The sequence below is a fragment of the Pelophylax lessonae genome (genome assembly GCF_965119305.1).
Source record: "Pelophylax lessonae genome assembly, chromosome: 6".
Classification (NCBI taxonomy): domain Eukaryota; kingdom Metazoa; phylum Chordata; class Amphibia; order Anura; family Ranidae; genus Pelophylax; species Pelophylax lessonae.
Window position 1 is genome coordinate 9,067,051 of NC_138773.1, and position 20,081 is coordinate 9,087,131.

Sequence of the window (20,081 nt, forward strand, 5' to 3'; positions counted from 1 at the left end):
TAGACTGCCAGTGGTCTGCTGCTTCAGGTATCCCTCCTATTCACTATATCTGCTGGGAAGCACACAGTATATGTAACTGGTTCGGTAAATTAATAAAATAGACCGAGAGCATCTGGAGCTTGGGCAGTTTCCCAGAGGGGCTCCAAACACACCTTTACGTGATTCCTTAGGATGTTCTTGGGTTGAGGAATTATGAGATATCTTCTAAAACCCATCCTTGGAAAGGGGCTTCCTCAGATATGATTCTTAGCTTACAGATATTTAAGAGGTGCAGCGCTGAATGCTCTACAGAAATATACTCTAAATAAAAATAATAAATCTAAATCCACCTTTGTGGACAATTATTCTTTGAGTGACACATAAATACCTTCTGCTCATAGAATAAATAAATGCCCAACTCCTCATCATTACCTTCTTAGAAACTATGCTTCTCAAAAGGTTCATGTGCAAATGTGCTACCACATAAAAAGTACAAACCAATAAAGTGCTCAATAATATAATGCTCTCAGTATAATGTTCGTGTAAAGATTGAAATCTTCAAAGCTAGTTCTGTGATATTTCACAATTGAGTGTTTCAACAAGAATCCAGTGAACATAGTCATGAGTGTCCATGAATATACACCTTGTGGAAAACTCACTCCTCGGATTTTCTGTGACCCCTTATATCATAAGAAGGTCTTTATGCGCTTTTTCCATTTCTGCTGTTCCTTTTTTGGATTTCCTCCATTACACCTTTGTCCTCCAATCCCCTGCCTTACAGCCAGTTTCCTTCACTCTCCTTGCCACCAACAAATAAAATAGGGGAAACCCATACAATATAACACCATTTTATTTAACCACTTGGCGACCGCCCACCACAGATATACTGCGGCAGGCTGGCTCGACTGCACGAACCAACTTATGGGTACATCGGTTCACAGGAGCACTCCTGGAGCGAACACACCACCGGAGGTCCGTGCCCATCCCCACTAGGCAGCAGGGATACTGATCCATGGGGCTGGCGGCTGCGATTGCCGCCTGACACCCATGATCGCTCCCTGCTGAGACTGAATGACGGTCTGCTGTTGTAAACACAGCTGACCGTTCTTCTCTCTGAAATGATCACAGAGTGTCTGTGATCCTTCTATATAGGATCTCAGGTCTCTGTGTTCATTTCACAAGTCCCTCCCCCACACAGTTATAAAACACTCCCCTAGGCTCACACTTAACCCTTGGATCACCCCTAGATTAACCCCTTCCCTGCCAGTGTCATTATTACAGTGACAGTGCATATTTTTAGCACTGATTACTGTAGTAATGTCACTGGTCCCCCCAAAAGTATCAAACATGTCAGTTAGGGGTCCAATCTCTCCATGGCAATGTCGCAGTCCCGCTAAAAAATGCAGATCGTTGCCATTACTAGTAAAAAAAAAAAAAAATAAAGAATAAAAATGACATATATCTTTCCCCTAGTTTGTAGACACAATAACTTTAGTGCAAACCAATAAAAATACGCTTATTGGGATTTTTTTTACCAAAAATATGTAGCAGTATACAAATTTTTTTTTTCAGAATTATCGCTCTTTTTTTTGTTTATAGCGCAATAAATAAAAATCACAGAGGTGATCAAATACCACCAAAAGAATGCTCTATTCATGGGAAAAAAAGGACATCAATTTTATTTAGGTACAGCGTTACATGACCGCACAATTATCTGTTTAAATAACAGTTCCGAATCACAATAAATTGGCCTGGTCATTAAGGCCTGGTCAAATCCTTCTGGTCCAGAAGTGGTTACTAAACCACAACATACACAAATTGCAATCCAATGAAAAAATGAGTCCTTTCCAGGGAAGAAGCGGCCCACCTCATTTAGCCTCCATTGTGGGCTCATCATCGCTGCATGACAGAATGAAATGGGTCAGTTGCACACCACTGTAGAGCAGCTTAAATCATATATTCCATCACCGTTCAAGATGGAGACCGCACACCAATAAAAGACACAGAGCTGCTTGTTCAAACCACATTCTGCATAGATTTGTAGACCTTTACCAGGGGCCCCAATCCAAGATGGCTGTGGGCTGCATGTACTAGAAGTGACATTACGAGAGTAGCCCCAGCTAATACATGTCATCTAAAGGATGTCTTCGGGGATTGGGATCCCAGGATTCCAGGTCAGTGGGGTACACAGCCATCGCAGATTGGGGCCGGTATCGCAGTTAACATGTATGAGGCCTACATATCTATGCATAATGTAAGCGCACAGTTTGTGTATGTTGTGGTTTCTGAAATTAAATTGTGTTACACTATCTGGGTTTCCCAAATTGTATTTGGTGGTGCATGGAGAGTGGAGGAAACTGGTTCTAAGGCAGGGGATTGGAGGATAGAGGAACAAAGGAGGAACAGCAGAAATAGAAAAAAGCGCATAGAGACCTGTTTATGATATAGGGGGGTCACAGGAAAATTTGTGAATGAGTTTTCCACAAGGTTTATGTAAATAGGCACTTATCATAACAGTCATTGGATTCTCGTTAAAGCCCATTGAACTATAAAATATTACAGAATTGGCTCTAAAGATTTTAACATGTACACAGACATTATATTGAAAACTTTATATTATTGAGCACTTTATTGGTTTACACTTTTTATCTGGTAGCACATTTGCACATGAACCTTTTGAGACACATAGTTTCTAAGAAAGTAATGAGAAGGATTTGTGTATTTATTTATACTATAAGCACAAGGGACTAATGTGTTACTCAAGTAATAATTCTTCACCAGTGTGAATTTATATGTATTATTTTTTATTTAGAGTATATTTGTTTAGAGCATACAGCACTGCATTTCTTGAATATCTGTATAGTATCTTTACCTTCCTTCCTTGTACTTACATCTCGAACAAAGGAAATGTTCTAGCGAACATACGAACATGAACATGAAAATCACAATTCCTCATTTTAAAGGCTTAAATGTAAGTGACTATTAATCACCCACTGGCCAGGGGATCCAAACCCACAGCCTCTCACTTACAAGCCCGTTATTCTACCTGGCCCTCTCACTTGCAAGCCTGTTATTCTACCAGCTAAACCACGAGCCAGCTAATTAACCTTATATTCTCTGTGCCTAACTAACTTCTATCTGAGTTTGACAGCTCTTTTATAGGGCTCTCACATCACCAGCGCCCCATATTCCACTGCTCAGGTGCAGTGAATAAATTACTGACATCAGTCATTTATTCACTGTACCTGAGCAGTGGATTATGGGGTGCTGGTGACGTCAGAGCCCTATAAAAGAGCTGTCAAACTCAAATAGAAGTTAATTAGGCACAGAGAGTCTAAGGTTAATCAGCTGGCTCTGTGGCGTAGCTAGTAGAATAACAGCTTGCAAGTGAGAGGCTGTGGGTTCGAATCCCTGGCCAGTGGATGATTAACATTAATTATGGATATTAAATAAAACCTATTAAATCAATTATGGATGCGGGGACTCGAAGTTCCCGTGAAGAAGCCCATTTGTTTGCCATTCGGGGAACAGGCAGAGTTGGAGTCGAACTTAGGTTTGACTCGAACACGAAGCTCATGACTGATACTTACCAATCAGTAAGCTGTATTTTCCATAGGCGCAGAGTCAACAGAGTTATTGTAAGACTCTTAGGTTGTCACATATGATGTACAATCCTGATTCCTCTATACATATGACTTCCACATTTATGAAATTCCACCTAATTTAAAGCATGTTTTAAAGGAACACACATTCCCTGGAATGGGGACACAGCATTTGTCATTTTTATCCCATTGAATTACTCCACCAGTAAGCCCAGTTTTATCCACTTTGACTAAAATACTATTGGTTATAATATTTATTTTCCTCTCTTACCTCCATCTGAAGACAGAGCAGCTGGAAATAAAATACAAACAAAAATTTAGATTTGTTTTCATAGCAAAACTTTGTTACTCATCACATTTGTTCTGTATAATATGTACATATGTGAAGCCTTGATTGGCCCTCCAAGCTGCTGTGCTAAGAACTATTAATATTAAACAAATTCAAATTAATTCGAATGTGCTTAATATTAATAATAAATTATTTATATCTTGATTAAAATTAAATATAAAGAATTGCTGCTACCACCAAAACCAAGTCCTCAAACCTGAATGCAAATATATAAGAATGTGTTCTGTTCATTTGTTCTGTATAATATGTACATAAGTGAAGCCTTGATTGGCCCTCAAAGCTGCTGTGCTGAGAACTACTAATATTAAACAAATTCAAATTCATTTATATTAAACAATCATATTTGGGGAAATTTATATGTTTCTAAAACCTCCTTTACTCAGATTGGGTGTCAAAAATGAGCACAGGTCCTCTCCACATGGATGAAATTAATTAATTTATTCAGCCAAATAGATTTACCAGAAACCATTGAGAGAATGTCTACTTAATTCTACTGTATATTTCCTTCATGTATGATGCACCATGATTAAATTGTAGCTGGTTATATAAAAAAAAACAAGCTCACCTCCAGGAGACGGCACAGCAGCTGAAAGTGAAATAAAGATACAACTATTATTAACATAATTTTTATTAATAACATAATTTTTAATATTAACCTTTTAATTATTTTTACTATTAACCTATTAACGTCATATTTTGCTTTCATTTTTAGAATTCTATGTACTTTTTTTATCAATTACTTCTAGTTTAACAGATTGTACGAGCGACTGAAATGATGCCTAGGCATTATATGCAATTTGTTACAAAGAAAGGAATAGGCATAAAAGAAATAACAGAATAGCATTCCATTACTTCTACATCAACAAGTTATTTTAAACGTTTAGCCATTGTTTTCGTCCTTTGTTTGCCCTCTATAAATATAAATCATATATAAAATAAAATGAATAAGTACTAATGTGCTGCTAAGGTTGGCTGATGGAATATAGCCAGAGGATAGTAAATTATTTATATCTTGATTAAAAATAAAAGATAAAGAATTGCTGCTACCACCAAAACCAAGTCCTCAAACCTGAATGCAAATATATAATAATGTGAAAGACAGTGCGCTATTCTAAATAACCTAAAAAAATTAATGAGAAGTATGACAAGAGCTTATATGAAATAATCCCAAAATTTCTGAAAGCGATAATTAGATAATAAAATACATGCAGTATGTGCCAATCATAAATCGTACAGTAGCTCCAAAATCATATATACAAACATTGAGACATGACCCTGTATGTAGTGGGGCCACATCCAATGAATATGTAAAAAGTTAAAAGAGAAAAACCCCTAAGGGTAATAGGACTTTAAAGGCATCCACTGTTAATCTCATAAAGAAATATTCAATACTCAGGTATATAAAAAACATACAATATTTATTATAGTAGCATACTAGAAAAATTAAATTCATAAAAAAACGTCACATAAGTGAATACACACAAAAGTTCTATACATGCCTTTTTTTCTTAGAAGAAAGGTGCAGGAACTCAACCATAATTATGAGGAGGATCCTAGGGAAAGTTTAAAGACCCACCTAGGTGGATTCGCTTACTATTATTGCACACATATTACAGCATAACCAGCCGTGATTAGGAGGAGAATCCCAGGGAGAACATAGGACACCCCCCCCCCCAGGTAGATTTTACCCAATACTGCACATTACTTATGTGCTGCAGGTGAGCGCGCATTGCATTCACATGTGGATACACGGTGGATGGTGAGTTTTTTTGTACACTGACTATTTTTGGTTTTAAAGAAGCACTGCATGTCACAAGAGACTCACGGATAATTCAAAGTTGCTTATAGTTTTTTTATTGGTAGATCTTTTTTTCACATTGATTATTCTATTGCCATTTGATTATGTTTTAAATGATTTTGGAGCTATTGCACGATTTAGGATTGACACATATGTATTTGATTATCTAATTATTACTGTCAGGATTTTTTTGGATTATTTCATATAAGCTTTTGTCATACTTCTCATCAATTTTTTACGTTATTTAGAATAGCGCACTAACTTTTACATTATTATAAATGATATGTAATGTAAACATAGTGCAAGTTAAATGTGGGGGTTGGGAAGTGAAAAAAATGTAAAAACTGCGTATAATAATTATAGGAGGGAGGGAAAAATAATAGGACTTTTGACATACTGTTAAAATAATTTTCTTGGATTGCATTTTGAGACACAAGATCATTATTTATTACATTGGCTATTATGCAATAATAGCAAACCGTCGGTGGGATGGTGTCCCGAGTCTCTGTTCACAGTGATATTGCTGTTTTATGCTATATTCTATCCTCTTGTCAGTTCAGGCTCTGTCTTTACACTGCATCCGACACTGTTATCTCCCACTGTGCCTGGGTCACTATATGATGGAGTGCCCATCATTATTTGTTACAATGTAAGAGGATAATATATTCCCTTTCTATGAAAGTTGTAAGATACTGACATCTTCCTGCACCCATGCTTTCTTTTATGCCACTTAATGTGTGTGGACCTTCCCTGATCATTGTAGAGAGGTGCAGTGGGACATGTTAACCCTTGATCTGTCAGATGTCCTCCATTTCTGCACAAGTTGGGTCTTACAGCTTTGTGGATGTTTATTGAACTTTTATGTGGACGTGACATAAAAGCCTACAGTGGAAGTGAGTCCAGCACTGGATTGGAAACCCCAAACCAAAGGGAGAGTCTGTGCTTGGGGTGAGATGCATTAGTCCAAGCACTGGGCCTGTTTGTTCCATGCTGACAAAATGGTGAGTTGCAACAGTCTGGGGTGAAAGTAGAGATATGGCACTGCCTCAATGGAGCAACCTTTGAATCCAGGAGAATCATGTAGGCACAAAGCGAGACAGAAGTTTATCCCAGGGCAGGAAGATCCTGGACTGGGCCATGTATAACATCAGGCCAAAGTTTGAGAAGAGGTTCCAGCAATGACTTTCATAGGCTGAGGATCAAGCCAAAGCTTAGCAGAATCTTCATTATCCACTGGATGTTAGCTGACAGGAATATGGAAGACTGATTCTTTAACAAGAGATCATACAGGTAACCCACAACATGAATTCCTTGAACACAGAGCAGAGCTAATACTGGGGCAAGCACCTTTGTGAAAAACCAAGGACAGGTAAAAGTGTAGGGGGGTGACAAATTGGTAACGCTGATCGCCCACTGTAATACTTAGATAGCATTGATGGGTAGGATAGATGGGAATGTGCAAGTAGGCTTCCCAAATGCCTACTGAAGCAAAAAGTCTTCCAGAAAGAAGGAGTAGAAGGTAGTCTTCATGTGGAACTTCTGAACGCATTGAGAGTCTTTAGATTCAAATTGGAACATTCTCCTCCATTTGGTTTGGCAACTGTAAAAATGTCTGTGCAGATTTCCTGTATATTTTCCTCTTTTAGTCCTTGTGACAGGAGCTGCTGAACGACAGCAAGAAGATTTAACCACCTTTGCTGCAAAGTAGCTGCAGTGGGTATGGTGCAGCAATTAGAGGGATCATTGGACTGAGAAAAGCTCCATCAGAAAAGGAAATTTTTCCAAACTAACTCTAGTGAAAAACTTTGGCTATCTGGGAGTGAGAGGTTTTATATAGGGGGATGTCCCTGTAGCTTTCTCTTTTTTTCCCAGTGTCCAATCACCAGAAGATAGATGCATAATACCCAGTGCAATGACTAAAGATCCTGTATCCTGTACCGTACCACTAAAACCTTCTTTTGGTAAGCATTGTTTCTGTGAACTAGATATACAAAGTAAAATGTATAGGATACTCAGATATTTCCAAAAATAGTATTTATAAAAATAGATCCTACCTTTCTGGAATATAGGTCCAATAGTTATATTTTTCACATTGTTGTTGTCAACCGAAGCCGATCTCATAGCAGGACAACTCTAAAACCAGAAAATGGGTCATCAAATTCTTACCAAGGAACAATAATAGAGATGTTTGTCAGTCTAATTAGTTTCATATTACTATCTGCATAGCAAAGGGCCTAAATGCCTAAACTTTTCTGTTTTTATGCTCATGATTATAAATAGTTTTTCCAACTTTATGAAAAAAACCTTAGTTTTAATGTTAAAGGTAATTTCACAAAATGTCCACAGCCAGCAGCTGAGCAGCCTCCTAGCAATCAGTGTTGGTACAGTGGGTGGAACATGATAGGTAGGCTGAGACATTAGTACAGGCGGTCCTCGGGTTACAAACAAGATAGGGACTGTAGGTTTGTTTTTAAGTCAAATTTGTTTGTAAATCGGAACAGGTACATTTTCTAAGTTTAGCTCCAGCTAAAAGAAAAAAATTTAAGCTTTTTTTGGATAGCATAGGGAAGGGTGAACACCCCTGTACCATTTGTTTTGCTGTCTGTGTTCCTGTTCAGAAGATTTTACCTCACTTTCTGTCCCTATGACAACTGTATTTTGAAAAGTTTGGGTTGTTGTGGAAACAAGGATTGGTGATAAACCTTCAGTGGAGACATCTTTTTCCCATGAGAACTCTTACGGGAGTGAATTTCCCTTCCTAGGGGGAGATTTCTCCTCACTTCCTGTTGTCTCCCTCCGTTTGTAAGTAGGAGTCATTTGTAAGTCGGATGTTTGTAACCCGGGGACCTCCTGTACTCTGTCTCCATTGGGTCTGCTCTCTCCTTGTAATTGACAGCAGCGAGTGGATTGATTCTATAGCCAATTACAGGCCGTCTATTGGCGAAGCATCCATCCACTATCTGCTGTTAATCACAAGTGGAGCAGATCTGATGGAGAACCGGTATCTGTGATCCTCCTTCTCAGGATCCACCACCCCAAGATACAAAGTTCCTCATTGCTGTGCCCCTACATGTTACATTTTATGATTTCCCCTGATTAAGTTCATAGAAACCTCTAAAAGGCTTTAGATTAAAGTTATCTTTATTGCCATATAAAATTGCCTTATATTTTAAAATGTATTTTTTTATGATCTATAAAAATTATTTTTGTACTAAAACATTGAATAATAGTTACAAACGTGAAACCAGTATTGCAACTCATTCTGGATTTTCCAAAAAGGAAACTATTAACTATCACAGTTCGATCTGTTGCCTCTAGTGATAGGCGAACGTTCTTGGGTTCTATTTTGAATGCAAATTGTAAATGTTAATGTGAAGCCCATTGAAGTCAATAGGTGTCAAATCTTTAAAATCAAATCTCTCCATTTTTAAGGCTAATAGGGAAGAGATTGTCAAACAAAGGGTATGGATAGCTGGCCACTGCCCTGGGGGATTTGCACCATAGCAAATAAATAAACAAATAAATATGTGGCTGAGAGGGAAGCAGCTTTTTAATAAAGCCTGAAGTGAAATATTAAAAATGCACAAATCTGTTAAATAACATGCTTGGGGGTGCAAGTGTTGCACCTTTAGGATATGCTAAAGTAAGAGGTAAAGATAACAGATTTTTAAATAGTTTACATGCAAAAAAAATAAAAAAAGATATGAGTATAAGCCCCCTAAAACCTGTTCAAAACCCATTATCTGATCATGCAGCCTAGTTGGTCAGGAAAGGGAGGGGTTGCAAGCCTAAGCTCCCCTCTTAAACCTTACTAGGACACATGCATCAGCATTGAGAGGGCAGCATTGGGGGTACCCCCAGCCCTTTCACCTGGTAAAGCAACATATCCCCATATTGATGGTGACAAGTGCTTTTCCCCACATTGCTGGCCCAGTGTTTTTGAGGGTGTGGGAGGACTTGTCACCAACTGGAATCCCCATTTAAAATAAACAGGGTAGCAATGAGCCTAACTGCCCTGGGTTTGGCTTGAGCAGTGTTCTGCAAACATTATAGATGTTCAGATGCCAACCCAAGACTCCACAGAAATCATTGGGGGTCACATCTGTCAGATTAAAAAAGACCATTTTCTGGGTTAGTAGGCAAGGGGGAGTCAAAAAAATAACATAGGTGGGCATTGCCCTAGGGTAGATGTGGCAATGCAAAGAAAAAAAAATACACTACATTTCATTCAGCCAGGAGCAGTGATTTTCTTTTTTAAATGTTTGAAACATGAACATTTTCCAGTGCCTTTAAAAAGCATGCCGAGAGGGATGCAATAATAAAATTGCCAGCAAATGACATTTCATTCCCAGCTTCTTAACAAAATAAAAACAGCTCACAGACTCTTCTAAATGTCTTCTATGTTTTTCTTGGGACCTTTGGAGGGGTCTCTGCGCTTTTTTCTTTGTAAATGTCACCTTTGATGTAACACGTCCTACAACAAGAGTCTGAATTCTTAGGCGGTGCTCCAATGAATGTGTGAGGTCACTGGTAAGGACACAGCAGGTGGAAGCACCAACTGCTTCTTCAGCAACCACTGACATCTAGAAACTGTCACATTTTTTCATACTGAATGCCCTAAACCTTCCGCATTCAGACAAATGCCTGAACAGCCAACTCTCAGCTCATCCCGAAATGAGTAAAACCTGAACGAGTATTGGGTACACAAGTAGTATCACTTATTACTCATCCACAAAAAAAAAAACAATGTAAATACACACACACGCTGCAATAATGTCCTCTATAAAAACATGTCCATAGTGTAAATTCTTTATCAGTAGGGATGGGCTTCGTGTTCGACTCAAACACAGCCCGTTCAACCATTCGCCAAATGGCAAACAAATGGGCTTCTTTGCGGGAACTTCAAGTTCCCACATCCATGATGCACTGAGCACTGGCCGTGCATTATGTGATTGGCCAAAGCATGAACTCTGCCCTCCATGCTTTGGCCAATTAAATCATCTGTGCCATGATTGGCCAAAGGCAAGTGCCTTTAGCCAGTCATGGCTCAGGGGCGGCTGTTAAACTCACTACACTCTCCCTGAAGGAATTCCACTTATAAATCACCTGCTGGCCAAGGGATCGAACCCACAACCTCTCAATTGCAAGCCTGGTATTCTTCAGAAAGGGAAATCCACTCCTGTAAGAGTTCTCATGGGAAAAAGGTGTCTTCACTGAAGCTTTATCACTAATCTTTCCACAACAACCCAAAATTTTTCAAAATCCAGTTGTCATAGGGACAGAAAGTGAGGTGAAATCTTCTGAACAGGGGTACAGACAGCAAAAAAAAAAATGGTACAGGAGTGGTAACCCTTCCCAATGCTATCCAAAAACCTTAAAGATTAATTATTTTGGCTGGGGCTAAACTTAAAAAATGTACCTGTTCCGACTTACAAACAAATTCGACTTAAGAACAAACCTACAGACTCTATCTTGTTTGTAACCCGGGGACCGCCTGTATCCCACTTTTCCCTTCTCCCATCCCTATATAAAATAAAAATAACAAAACAACAACCCCTAGACTGTTCTTTTTTTTTTCCATAAAGTTTTTATTCCTAGACTGTTCATTGACTGAGCCGGAGAGTAAAGTGTTAAGATTCTGCATGCAGTTGCTACCGTAACCCAGAGGGACCTGAAAAGTTGAGAAATCCAGCAGCCCTCAAGGGGGCAGTGCTATATATCTTAGGCAGACTTCTGGGAAAATTGGTGAGCCAATCACACAAGCAGGAAATGATGTTTCTGGGGGTGTGGTCAGTATACATTCTGTGTACAGAACAGCTCCAGGCGGCCATATTGTATTGCATTTTCAGAAAATTACAACAGCTGCAGATTGAAAAGGAAAGGTCATTTTTGATAACGTTCAATTACAATATGATTTGTGTCACCATTGTATACGCTATATTATTTTTTCTTTATTTGATGATTTTCTTTTCCCCATGGAAATGGAGTTACCCTTTAAATTCTGAGGGTTTCTAAATCAGTTTTAACTTAGAATTAAGCTGTTTTCCTGAACTCCCAACATTAAAATAAAGAATTATAAGTTAACAATTAATACTCACAGGTGAGCAGCCATTGCTGGAGGTGTCACACAAGCCGACCTGGCAGTGTAAATAAACCTGACTGAATCCTCCCAGAAATTTAAACACTTGAAGTGAAAAGCGACCTCTAAGGGACACTCCATTTTCCAGCACAGTGATTGTTTGGTCATTGTGGTTGGGGCATCTAAAAGTGTTATCATCAGACAAGGATTAGAATATTTTCATCAACATCAAGCTATAAAAGTGAGTCATTTCCATTCATTAATACATTCTGTCCTGTAGCAGTTTTCCAATGCTTCTACTTGACAGGGGATAGCTAGAATGACTTTGGTTTACAAACAGAAGGCCCATTCATTATGTAATTTCAAACATGTCCTTTTCCTTTTTTTTATGCCTTGAGTTTTAGACAAATAGTCCAAATAGAAACTTGAAAAATGTAAAGAGACTTTAACAAAAGTATAAAAGAAGGGGGGAGGGAGGGAAAGGAAGCGCCACCTAAGTGTAGTAGTACACAAACGATTTATTGTGGCACAATAATAAAAACTCACAGAATGTAGGTGTTAAAATGGGCTCATAGGATGAGATAAGCAGGAGAAGCCGTTCTGATCCATCTCTCACTCTAATCACGCCATCCACGGGGCTTCATGATGCCAAATCCAGCTCCTTTGGTTGTTCCGTGGCCACCAGGCCTGTAAAAGGAGCTGTAGCTCTGAGCGCGTAGTCTGCTCTTGTTTGCCTGCCCAACTGTTTCCACTCTTCATCTTCTGGTGATGTCACATCCGTCTGTGGTCCACGCTGGTTTGCTTCCTGGTGGCCACGGGACAACTGAAGGAGCTGGATTCGGCATCATGCAGCCCAGTGGATGGCGTGATTAGAGTGAGAGATGTTGTTTTTATTTTTAACAGCATGTCCTCCCCCAAACTCACACACAACAGATGAAACACTGAAAATGGGCAGCCCACAGGAATGACAATAAGGTGTCAAAGGAGAATCAACAAGCAGCCATCCATGATAAATGTCAACTTATTGAACAAATAAAACCATGGATTGCTAACACCTTACCACATGGGTTCGGATGGCGGTGAGGGCATTGTAGGATGGTGAATGCCAATGGTAAATGCGGGGTGGTCCAACGCTATACCTCTCGGAGATGTAGGGGTGTCTAGGGAACGGGACCCACTGTGGAGTGAAAGGAGGATCCTGGCCGGTCGCCGTCGGTGCATAAACAAGATGTGGTACTGGAGCACCAAGGGTAGCATGGTGCCCGGAAGTGACATCACTCGGTGGGACAGAGCCAGATGCAGGAACCAGCATGGAATGCAAGCAAGCATGTTGCTGTGACGACGTGTTTCCTGAGACTTGACAAAGAGCATGTGCGCAAAACGCGTAGTCATGGCAACAGGCTTGCTTGCGTTCCATGCTGGTTCCTGCATCTAGCTCCGTCCCACCGAGTGACGTGACTTCCCACCACAATGCTACTGTCACGCCATGTCTGGGATTCAATCCTGAGACCGGTTCCCTATTGCCTGTGCCACTGGGGAGCTTCCTTTTGTGTAACACCCTTGTTTTTCTTTTCCTTGAGTTTGGATGCTGGCCCCACCCTGTGTCCAGCTGTTGGCTGTCATCTAATCTAGTGACCCTATAAATCTTCACTTCCCCTTCCTGTCTTTGCCCTAGTATAGGTCTTGTTCCCTGGGTGTTGGTGGTAAACTTGGATTTCGTTGATTGCTGTTGCCGACTCTGCCTGTTCCTGACCTTGCCTCTTGGACTACTCCTTTGGATTTCACTGATTGCCATTGCCGACTCTGCTTGTTCCCAACCTTGCCTCTTGAACTACTCCTTTTGATTTCGTTGATTGCTGTTGCCAACTCTGCCTGTTTCTGACCTTGCCTCGTGGACTACTCCTTTGGATTTTTGCCGATCTTGGTTCGCTGACTTCGCTCTCTACTAACCGTGAGTGCTTGTTTGATGTTCCTTGATATAGCCTGTGTGCACTTTCTATTTAGGTCCCATATTTCTGGCTGTAGGATCTCAACCGCCCTTCCACCAGATACTGGGATAAGAAGACTACCGGTCAGGAAACCGGAGAGACGGTTAGAGTCTTCTGACAAACCTGACAGCTACCGTCAGCATTCCAGTACCACGGCTTGTTTACGCGCCGACGGAAACCAGCCAGGATCCTCTTTTCACGCCACAGTGGGTCCCTTTCCTTGGACACTCCTACATCTCTGAGAGGTATAGCATTGGACCACCCCGCATTGACCTTTGGCATTCACCATCCTACAATGCCCTCATCGTCATCTGGACCCATGTGGTAACATGTTAGCAATCCCTGGTTTTATTTGTTCAATAAATTGACATTTATCATGGATGGCTGTCTGTTGATTCTCCTTTGACACCTCATTGTCATTCCTGTGCGCTGTCCATTTTCAGTGTTTCATTCTTTTGTATTTACATTCTATGCTTGGGACTGGCAGCACAAGGATTGTCTGGTTTGGATATTTCAGTGTCATATTGGTAAACTTCCTTTTTAGGGGGTCCTGATTATCAGCACTTGGACTTTTTGTATATACACACAACAGATAGAATCCCAGCACACCAGGCATTCAGGTTTGTACCCTCATGGGTGAAGGTTGGGTAAGCATGCCAGTCCCTTGAAAAAATAATATAAATCCTTAATAATCTACAGTGCTTTGAGAAGAGTCTCTTAAAATGTGTCACCACACTCTCCATATTTTTCTTTTTACATCTTCCTGCCTATCTGGGCAGCTTCACATTTCTCATGATTTTTTTAGGCTTTGCCTTGTAGTGCCGCAAGTCAAATCTCATAGTTATAAATTAGTTCACACTGGCAATTAAAAGCAGGCATTTGAGGGGGTGTTAAAAAATGCCCCTAAAATGCCTATGCAGGTGATACAATGGACAGCACAAGTGCTGTTCACATGATCAAAACATGAAGCGTTAGCGTCGCTTCGCTTCAAAAATGAAGCCTCATGTCGAGTAAAGAGGCATTTGAAGCCTTTCAATGCCTTCCATTATAGTCTATTGTAACACTTCACAAACTTTCTGGTAGGTGTTTGCGGTGTGGTTGCGGGGCGTTCGGATTAGTTAATTTCCTGTCATGAAATAGGCATTTGTGGAGCAATTTTAACGCCCTTTAACACTCAACAAATGCTTCAAAACTGCAGTGCTCATAGGGTATTTGGGGAGAATTTTTAACTTGTCATTAACACTTGCAAAATGCCAGTCTAACACCCCTACTAAAGCTCATTGATGCCAGTCTAACACTCATACTAAAGCTCATTGACACCAGTCTAACACCCCTACTAAAGCTCATTGACGCCAGTCTAACTCCAATACTAAAGCTCATGGACGCCAGTCTAATACCCTATTAAAGCTCATTGATGGTAGTCTAACACCTATACTAAAGCTCTTTGACACCAGTCTAACATCCCTACTAAAGCTCATTGACACCAGTCTAACATCCCTACTGAAGCTCAATAATGTGAGTCTAACGCCCATACTAAAGCTCATTGACACCAGTCTAACATCGTTACTAAAGCTCATTGAGGCCAGTCTAACATCAATACCAAAGCTCATTGACACCAGTCTAACGCCAATGCTAAAGCTCATTGAAATCAGTCTAACATTCCTACTAAAGCTCATTGATGCCAGTCTAACACCAATACTAAAGCTCATTAATGCGAGTCTAACGCAAATACTAAAGCTCATTGACGCCAGTCTAACATCTCTACTCATTGTCACCAGTCTAACATCTCTACTCATTGTCACCAGTCTAACACCCCTTCTAAAGCTCATCTACGTGGTCTAACACCCCTACTAAAGCTCATTGATGCTAGTCTAACACCCCTACTAAAGCTCATTTATACCAGTCTAACAGCCATACTAAGTCTCATTAATGCAAGTCTAACACCCATACTAGCACTATAGAAGCATTTATTAACCACTTAAGCCCCGGAGGATTTGGCTGCTAAAGGACCAGGGTTTTTTTTGCGATTTTTTACTGCGTGACTTTAACGGACAATTGCATGCTCGTGCGACGCTGTACCTAAACGAATTTGACATCCTTTTTTTCCCACAAACAGAGCTTTCTTTTGGTGGTATTTGATCACCTGTGCGATTTTTTGATCACGCGCTATAAACAAAAAAAGAGCGTCAATTTTGCAAAAATAACAATATTTTTCACATTTTTTTATATGAAATTCCCCAAAAAAAAATGTAAAAATCAAAATTTTTTAACATTTTTCGGCCAATTTGTTTTATGCTACCTATGTTTGGTAAAAAAAAATCGCAAAAAGCGTATTTTGATTGGTTTGCACAAAAGTTATCGCGTTTACTAACAAAGGGAAAGATTTTTGTCATTTTTGGTGGTTTTTTTTTTAACGCGTAATGGCGGCGATCTGCGATTTTTTTTTCGGTACTGCGACATTGCGGCGGACAGATCGGACCCTTGAATGACATTTTTGACACTTTTGGGGGTACCAGTGACATTACTGCAGTAATCAGTGCTATACATATGCACTGTTACTGCAAAAATGACACTGGCAGGGAAGGGGTTAACTTTATTGGACAGGGAGGGGTTAAGTGTGTCCTAGGGGCATGTTTCTTACTGTGCAGGGACATTGCTATTGGTGTAAAAGCAAAGATCAACAGTTCTACATAATAGAACTGTCTGATCTTCATTTTTACACAGGGAGAACTGACAGGCAGCTTGTTTACACAAGCCGCTCTGTCTTTCTCCCTTCACAGGAACGATCGTAGTGTGACTGGCGGACATCGAGTCCGCCGGTCACACGCACTGACTTGTCTGTGAACGAGCCGCGGCGGGCGCGCGCCTCGGCGGGCGCGCACCCGCCCGCAATAGGCTCGCAAGTCAGTGACAGGCGAGTGACGTATCGATACGTCACTCTGCCTGGCCGGGCTGACCGCCGCAGTATATAGTCGTGCGGCGGTCGGCAACCGGTTAAGCATTCAAAATTTAGTCAAGTGTGAACAAGCCCTTAGTCTGGTTGAAAAATGACACAAGTCTATCCAGTTTAACCAGTAGAAGGGGAAAAAAGAAAACAATTAAAGGACAATATTAGCAAACTCCAGTCAAATTGAAACTACTAATTTCATGACTAAATCAAGATTGACAACATTTCACACCCATACCTACACTCCACTGTTATTCCGTTGTCATTCTTCACTCACTTCATCTAATGAAAACCAAATGTTAAACTTTCTACAGTGTAACCCTGGGTATTGCTATTGTATTAATGATGTCAGGAGCAAGGAGTAGTAACCAACCATCTCACCAATAAAATGATGATGGACTCCTGGTACCCTCATCACTACAGCTCTATCTGAGGAATAAGGGTTTCCTGGGATTTGTCCATTCCTGAAATTAATTATTGCTTTTTTTCCTGGTTGCAGATCTGATTGGGTGCTCTGGGTTTAATTGGCAACACAGGAAATATGATAAAATGAAAAAGCATATTATAGTTTGAGAAGAATAGTATACAACACATGTAATGAACTTACTGGTTTATTAGAATATCATGTCTGGGGCCGTAGGAGCTGTCAGCTGTTGGGGTGGCGTAGCAGTTTTTCATGACGAGCACAAATGGAGATGAAGCCGTAGCTCCGGTGACAATGACACCAACATATAGCAAGGAGGAGGACTCCAGCCACACCTGGGAATCAGTATATGGGGTGGTGTATCCTGAATCTTGGAATAGACCCATCGTAATTGTGAAATTTGCTGTTCCAGCCACATTGATAGGAACAATGCTGTAACAGAATAGAATCATTATAAAAAAAAAATAAATACAAAAAAAAGAAAAAATTATAAAGACATGACGTGTTCATTTGTGTTCTTAGATAGAGATAGCTGATTTATTTTAGGACCCATAAAGTGTTTTTTTTTTTGTTTTATTTTGTGTGGAACGGCAATATTAGACATACATTTATACCACTAGCTTTTAAGAGAATAAATTAAAATGACATCTTACTTTTAGAAAATCTGTAGCCAACCTCACTCTGAGGGAGTGCACGGTAGGAAGATATTGAGACTCATTTACTAAAGGATTTGAGAATTCTCACACAATAAATTGTGTAAATATTCACTTCAATTATTCAATCGTGTGAAAATCAAATTCCTTTTTTGCTTTTTCTGCACATGATTGGATAATTAAAGTCAATATTCACACAATATAGCTGCATGCACAATACAAAGTAAAGGTTTACACAAGGGGCTCTTATTGCTGCAATTATTTGTGTATTCTTATATATCAGATCCTATCTACATTGAACAAAATTATAAATGCAACATTTTTTGTTTTTGCCCCCTTTTTTCATGAGCTGAACTCAAAGATCTAAGACTTTTTATATGTACACAAAAGGACAATTTCTCTCAAATATTGTTCCCAAATCTGTCTAAATCTGTGTTAGTGATCACTTCTCCTTTGCCGGGATAATCCATCCACCTCACAGGTGTGGCATATCAAGATGCTGATTAGACAGCATGATTACTGTACAGGTGTGCCTTAGGCTGGCCACAATAAAAGGCCACTCTAAAATGTGCCGTTTCACTGTATTGGGGGGGTCCGAAAACCAGTCAGTATCTGGTGTGCCCACCATTTGCCTTACACAGTGCAACACATCTCCTTGGCATAGAGTTGATCAGGTTGGTGATTGTGGCCTGTTGAATGTTGGTCCACTCCAGTGACGGCTGGTGCTCAAAATTTTTAGGGGGGGGGGGGCGCAAAAAGAAAAATTTGCGGCAAAAAACGAGGTAAAAAATTGCATGACTTTGACGTCACACAAGTGTTAAAGGGGCCTTCAGTAATCAAGGAAAAGTGCCTTGAAAAAGTATTCATAGTTATCCCTTGAAATATTCCACATTTTGTCATGTTATTTACCACCAAAAACGTAAATGTATTTCATGTGATACCCCATGATCATCAATGCAGCAGTGACCACCAGCTTGCCGTGCCCCCATGATCATCAATGCAGCAGTGACCACCAGCTTGCCGTGCCCCCATGATCATCAATGCAGACAGTGACCACCAGCTTGCTGTGCCCCCATGATCATCAATGCAGACAGTGACCACCAGCTTGCTGTGCTCCCATGATCATCAATGCAGACAGTGACCACCAGCTTGCTGTGCCCCCATGATCATCAATGCAGACAGTGACCACCAGCTTGCCGTGCCCCCATGATCATCAATTCAGACAGTGACCACCAGTTTGCCGTGCCCCCATGATCGTCAATGCAGACATTGACCACCAGGTTGCTGTGCCCCCATGATCATCAATGCAGACAGTGACCAAAAGCTTGCTGTGCCCCCATGATCATCAATGCAGACAGTGACCACCAGCTTGCTGTGCCCCCATGATCATCAATGCAGACAGTGACCACCAGCTTGCTGTGCCCCCATGATCATCAATGCGATGACTGACCACCAGCTTGCTGTGCCCCCATCATCAATGGCAAATTTGCAGTGTGACCTGACCGGCAGTGACCACCAGCTTGTCTGCCTGGCACAGCCCCCCCCCCCCATCAATGCAGAGACCAGCATGCGTGCGTTTCCCCCTTCAAAGCACCAGACTATCAGTGACAGTGTGCGGGCCGGGCCCCCCCTGAGGCATCCCTTACCGGCTCACTGCTGCTGCTGATTGCGGGTCTGTGGCCTGCGGGGAGTAGTGTCTCTGGCTCTGTGCCTGCGGCCTGCCGGCAGTGCGGATTCAGTCTGAAGAAGTGTGGGGACTCACTCGAGACGAACGTTCTCTCACACCGTCGGGTCACTCACTGAGTCTGTCAGGTGACGGTCACTCTTCTTCTGTGAACTTCCGAGTTCCGACTCCATCCTCACTCAGTCCTCAGTCACGCGGCTCTCCTCTCTCTGCGCTAGAGGGTGGGAAGGTGATCACGTGACGCCGGGGCGGTGCACCGCCCCACGGGTCAAGTCACCAGGTCCCGGGATGTCCTCCTGTGATTGGTCCAGGCTGGAGTCTGGACCAATGACAGCCAGGACATCAGTAAAGTGGGGAGTGGCGGGGCGCATTGCTCTGTGCCCCGATGACCCCCCAGAAGGCCGCCAATTGGCGCCTCTGCCCGCTGCACGTGGGGTGAAAAACCCCACCCCCCCCATACCCACCACTAAGTCCAGCGCCCCTAGTGGGCTGAAAATTTACAATTTTTTTTTAATCTTTTTTTTCCCTGGCCACAGAGTGGGGGGGGCGGTGCCCCTGTGCCCCCTATAGACAGGCCG

At 41.2% G+C, this 20,081-nt stretch overlaps 2 protein-coding genes across 2 annotated transcripts in view; both read right to left on the minus strand.

The window, feature by feature from the left end:
- LOC309558391 (uncharacterized protein) overlaps positions 1-20,081 on the minus strand; it is a gene marked incomplete at its 3' end in the record, with an annotated part of 897,500 nt that overhangs the window by 784,706 nt on the left and 92,713 nt on the right. The window lies entirely within an intron of this gene.
- The window catches only part of LOC309557610 (uromodulin-like), a gene marked incomplete at its 5' end in the record, with an annotated part of 75,839 nt that overhangs the window by 640 nt on the left and 55,118 nt on the right, over positions 1-20,081 (minus strand). Inside the window, 4 exons of the mRNA XM_082260401.1 lie at positions 4,496-4,516; positions 7,783-7,861; positions 11,827-11,989; positions 17,350-17,598. Coding sequence (XP_082116527.1) covers positions 4,496-4,516; positions 7,783-7,861; positions 11,827-11,989; positions 17,350-17,598 — 512 coding nt within the window. The remainder of the gene's footprint in view (positions 1-4,495; positions 4,517-7,782; positions 7,862-11,826; positions 11,990-17,349; positions 17,599-20,081) is intronic.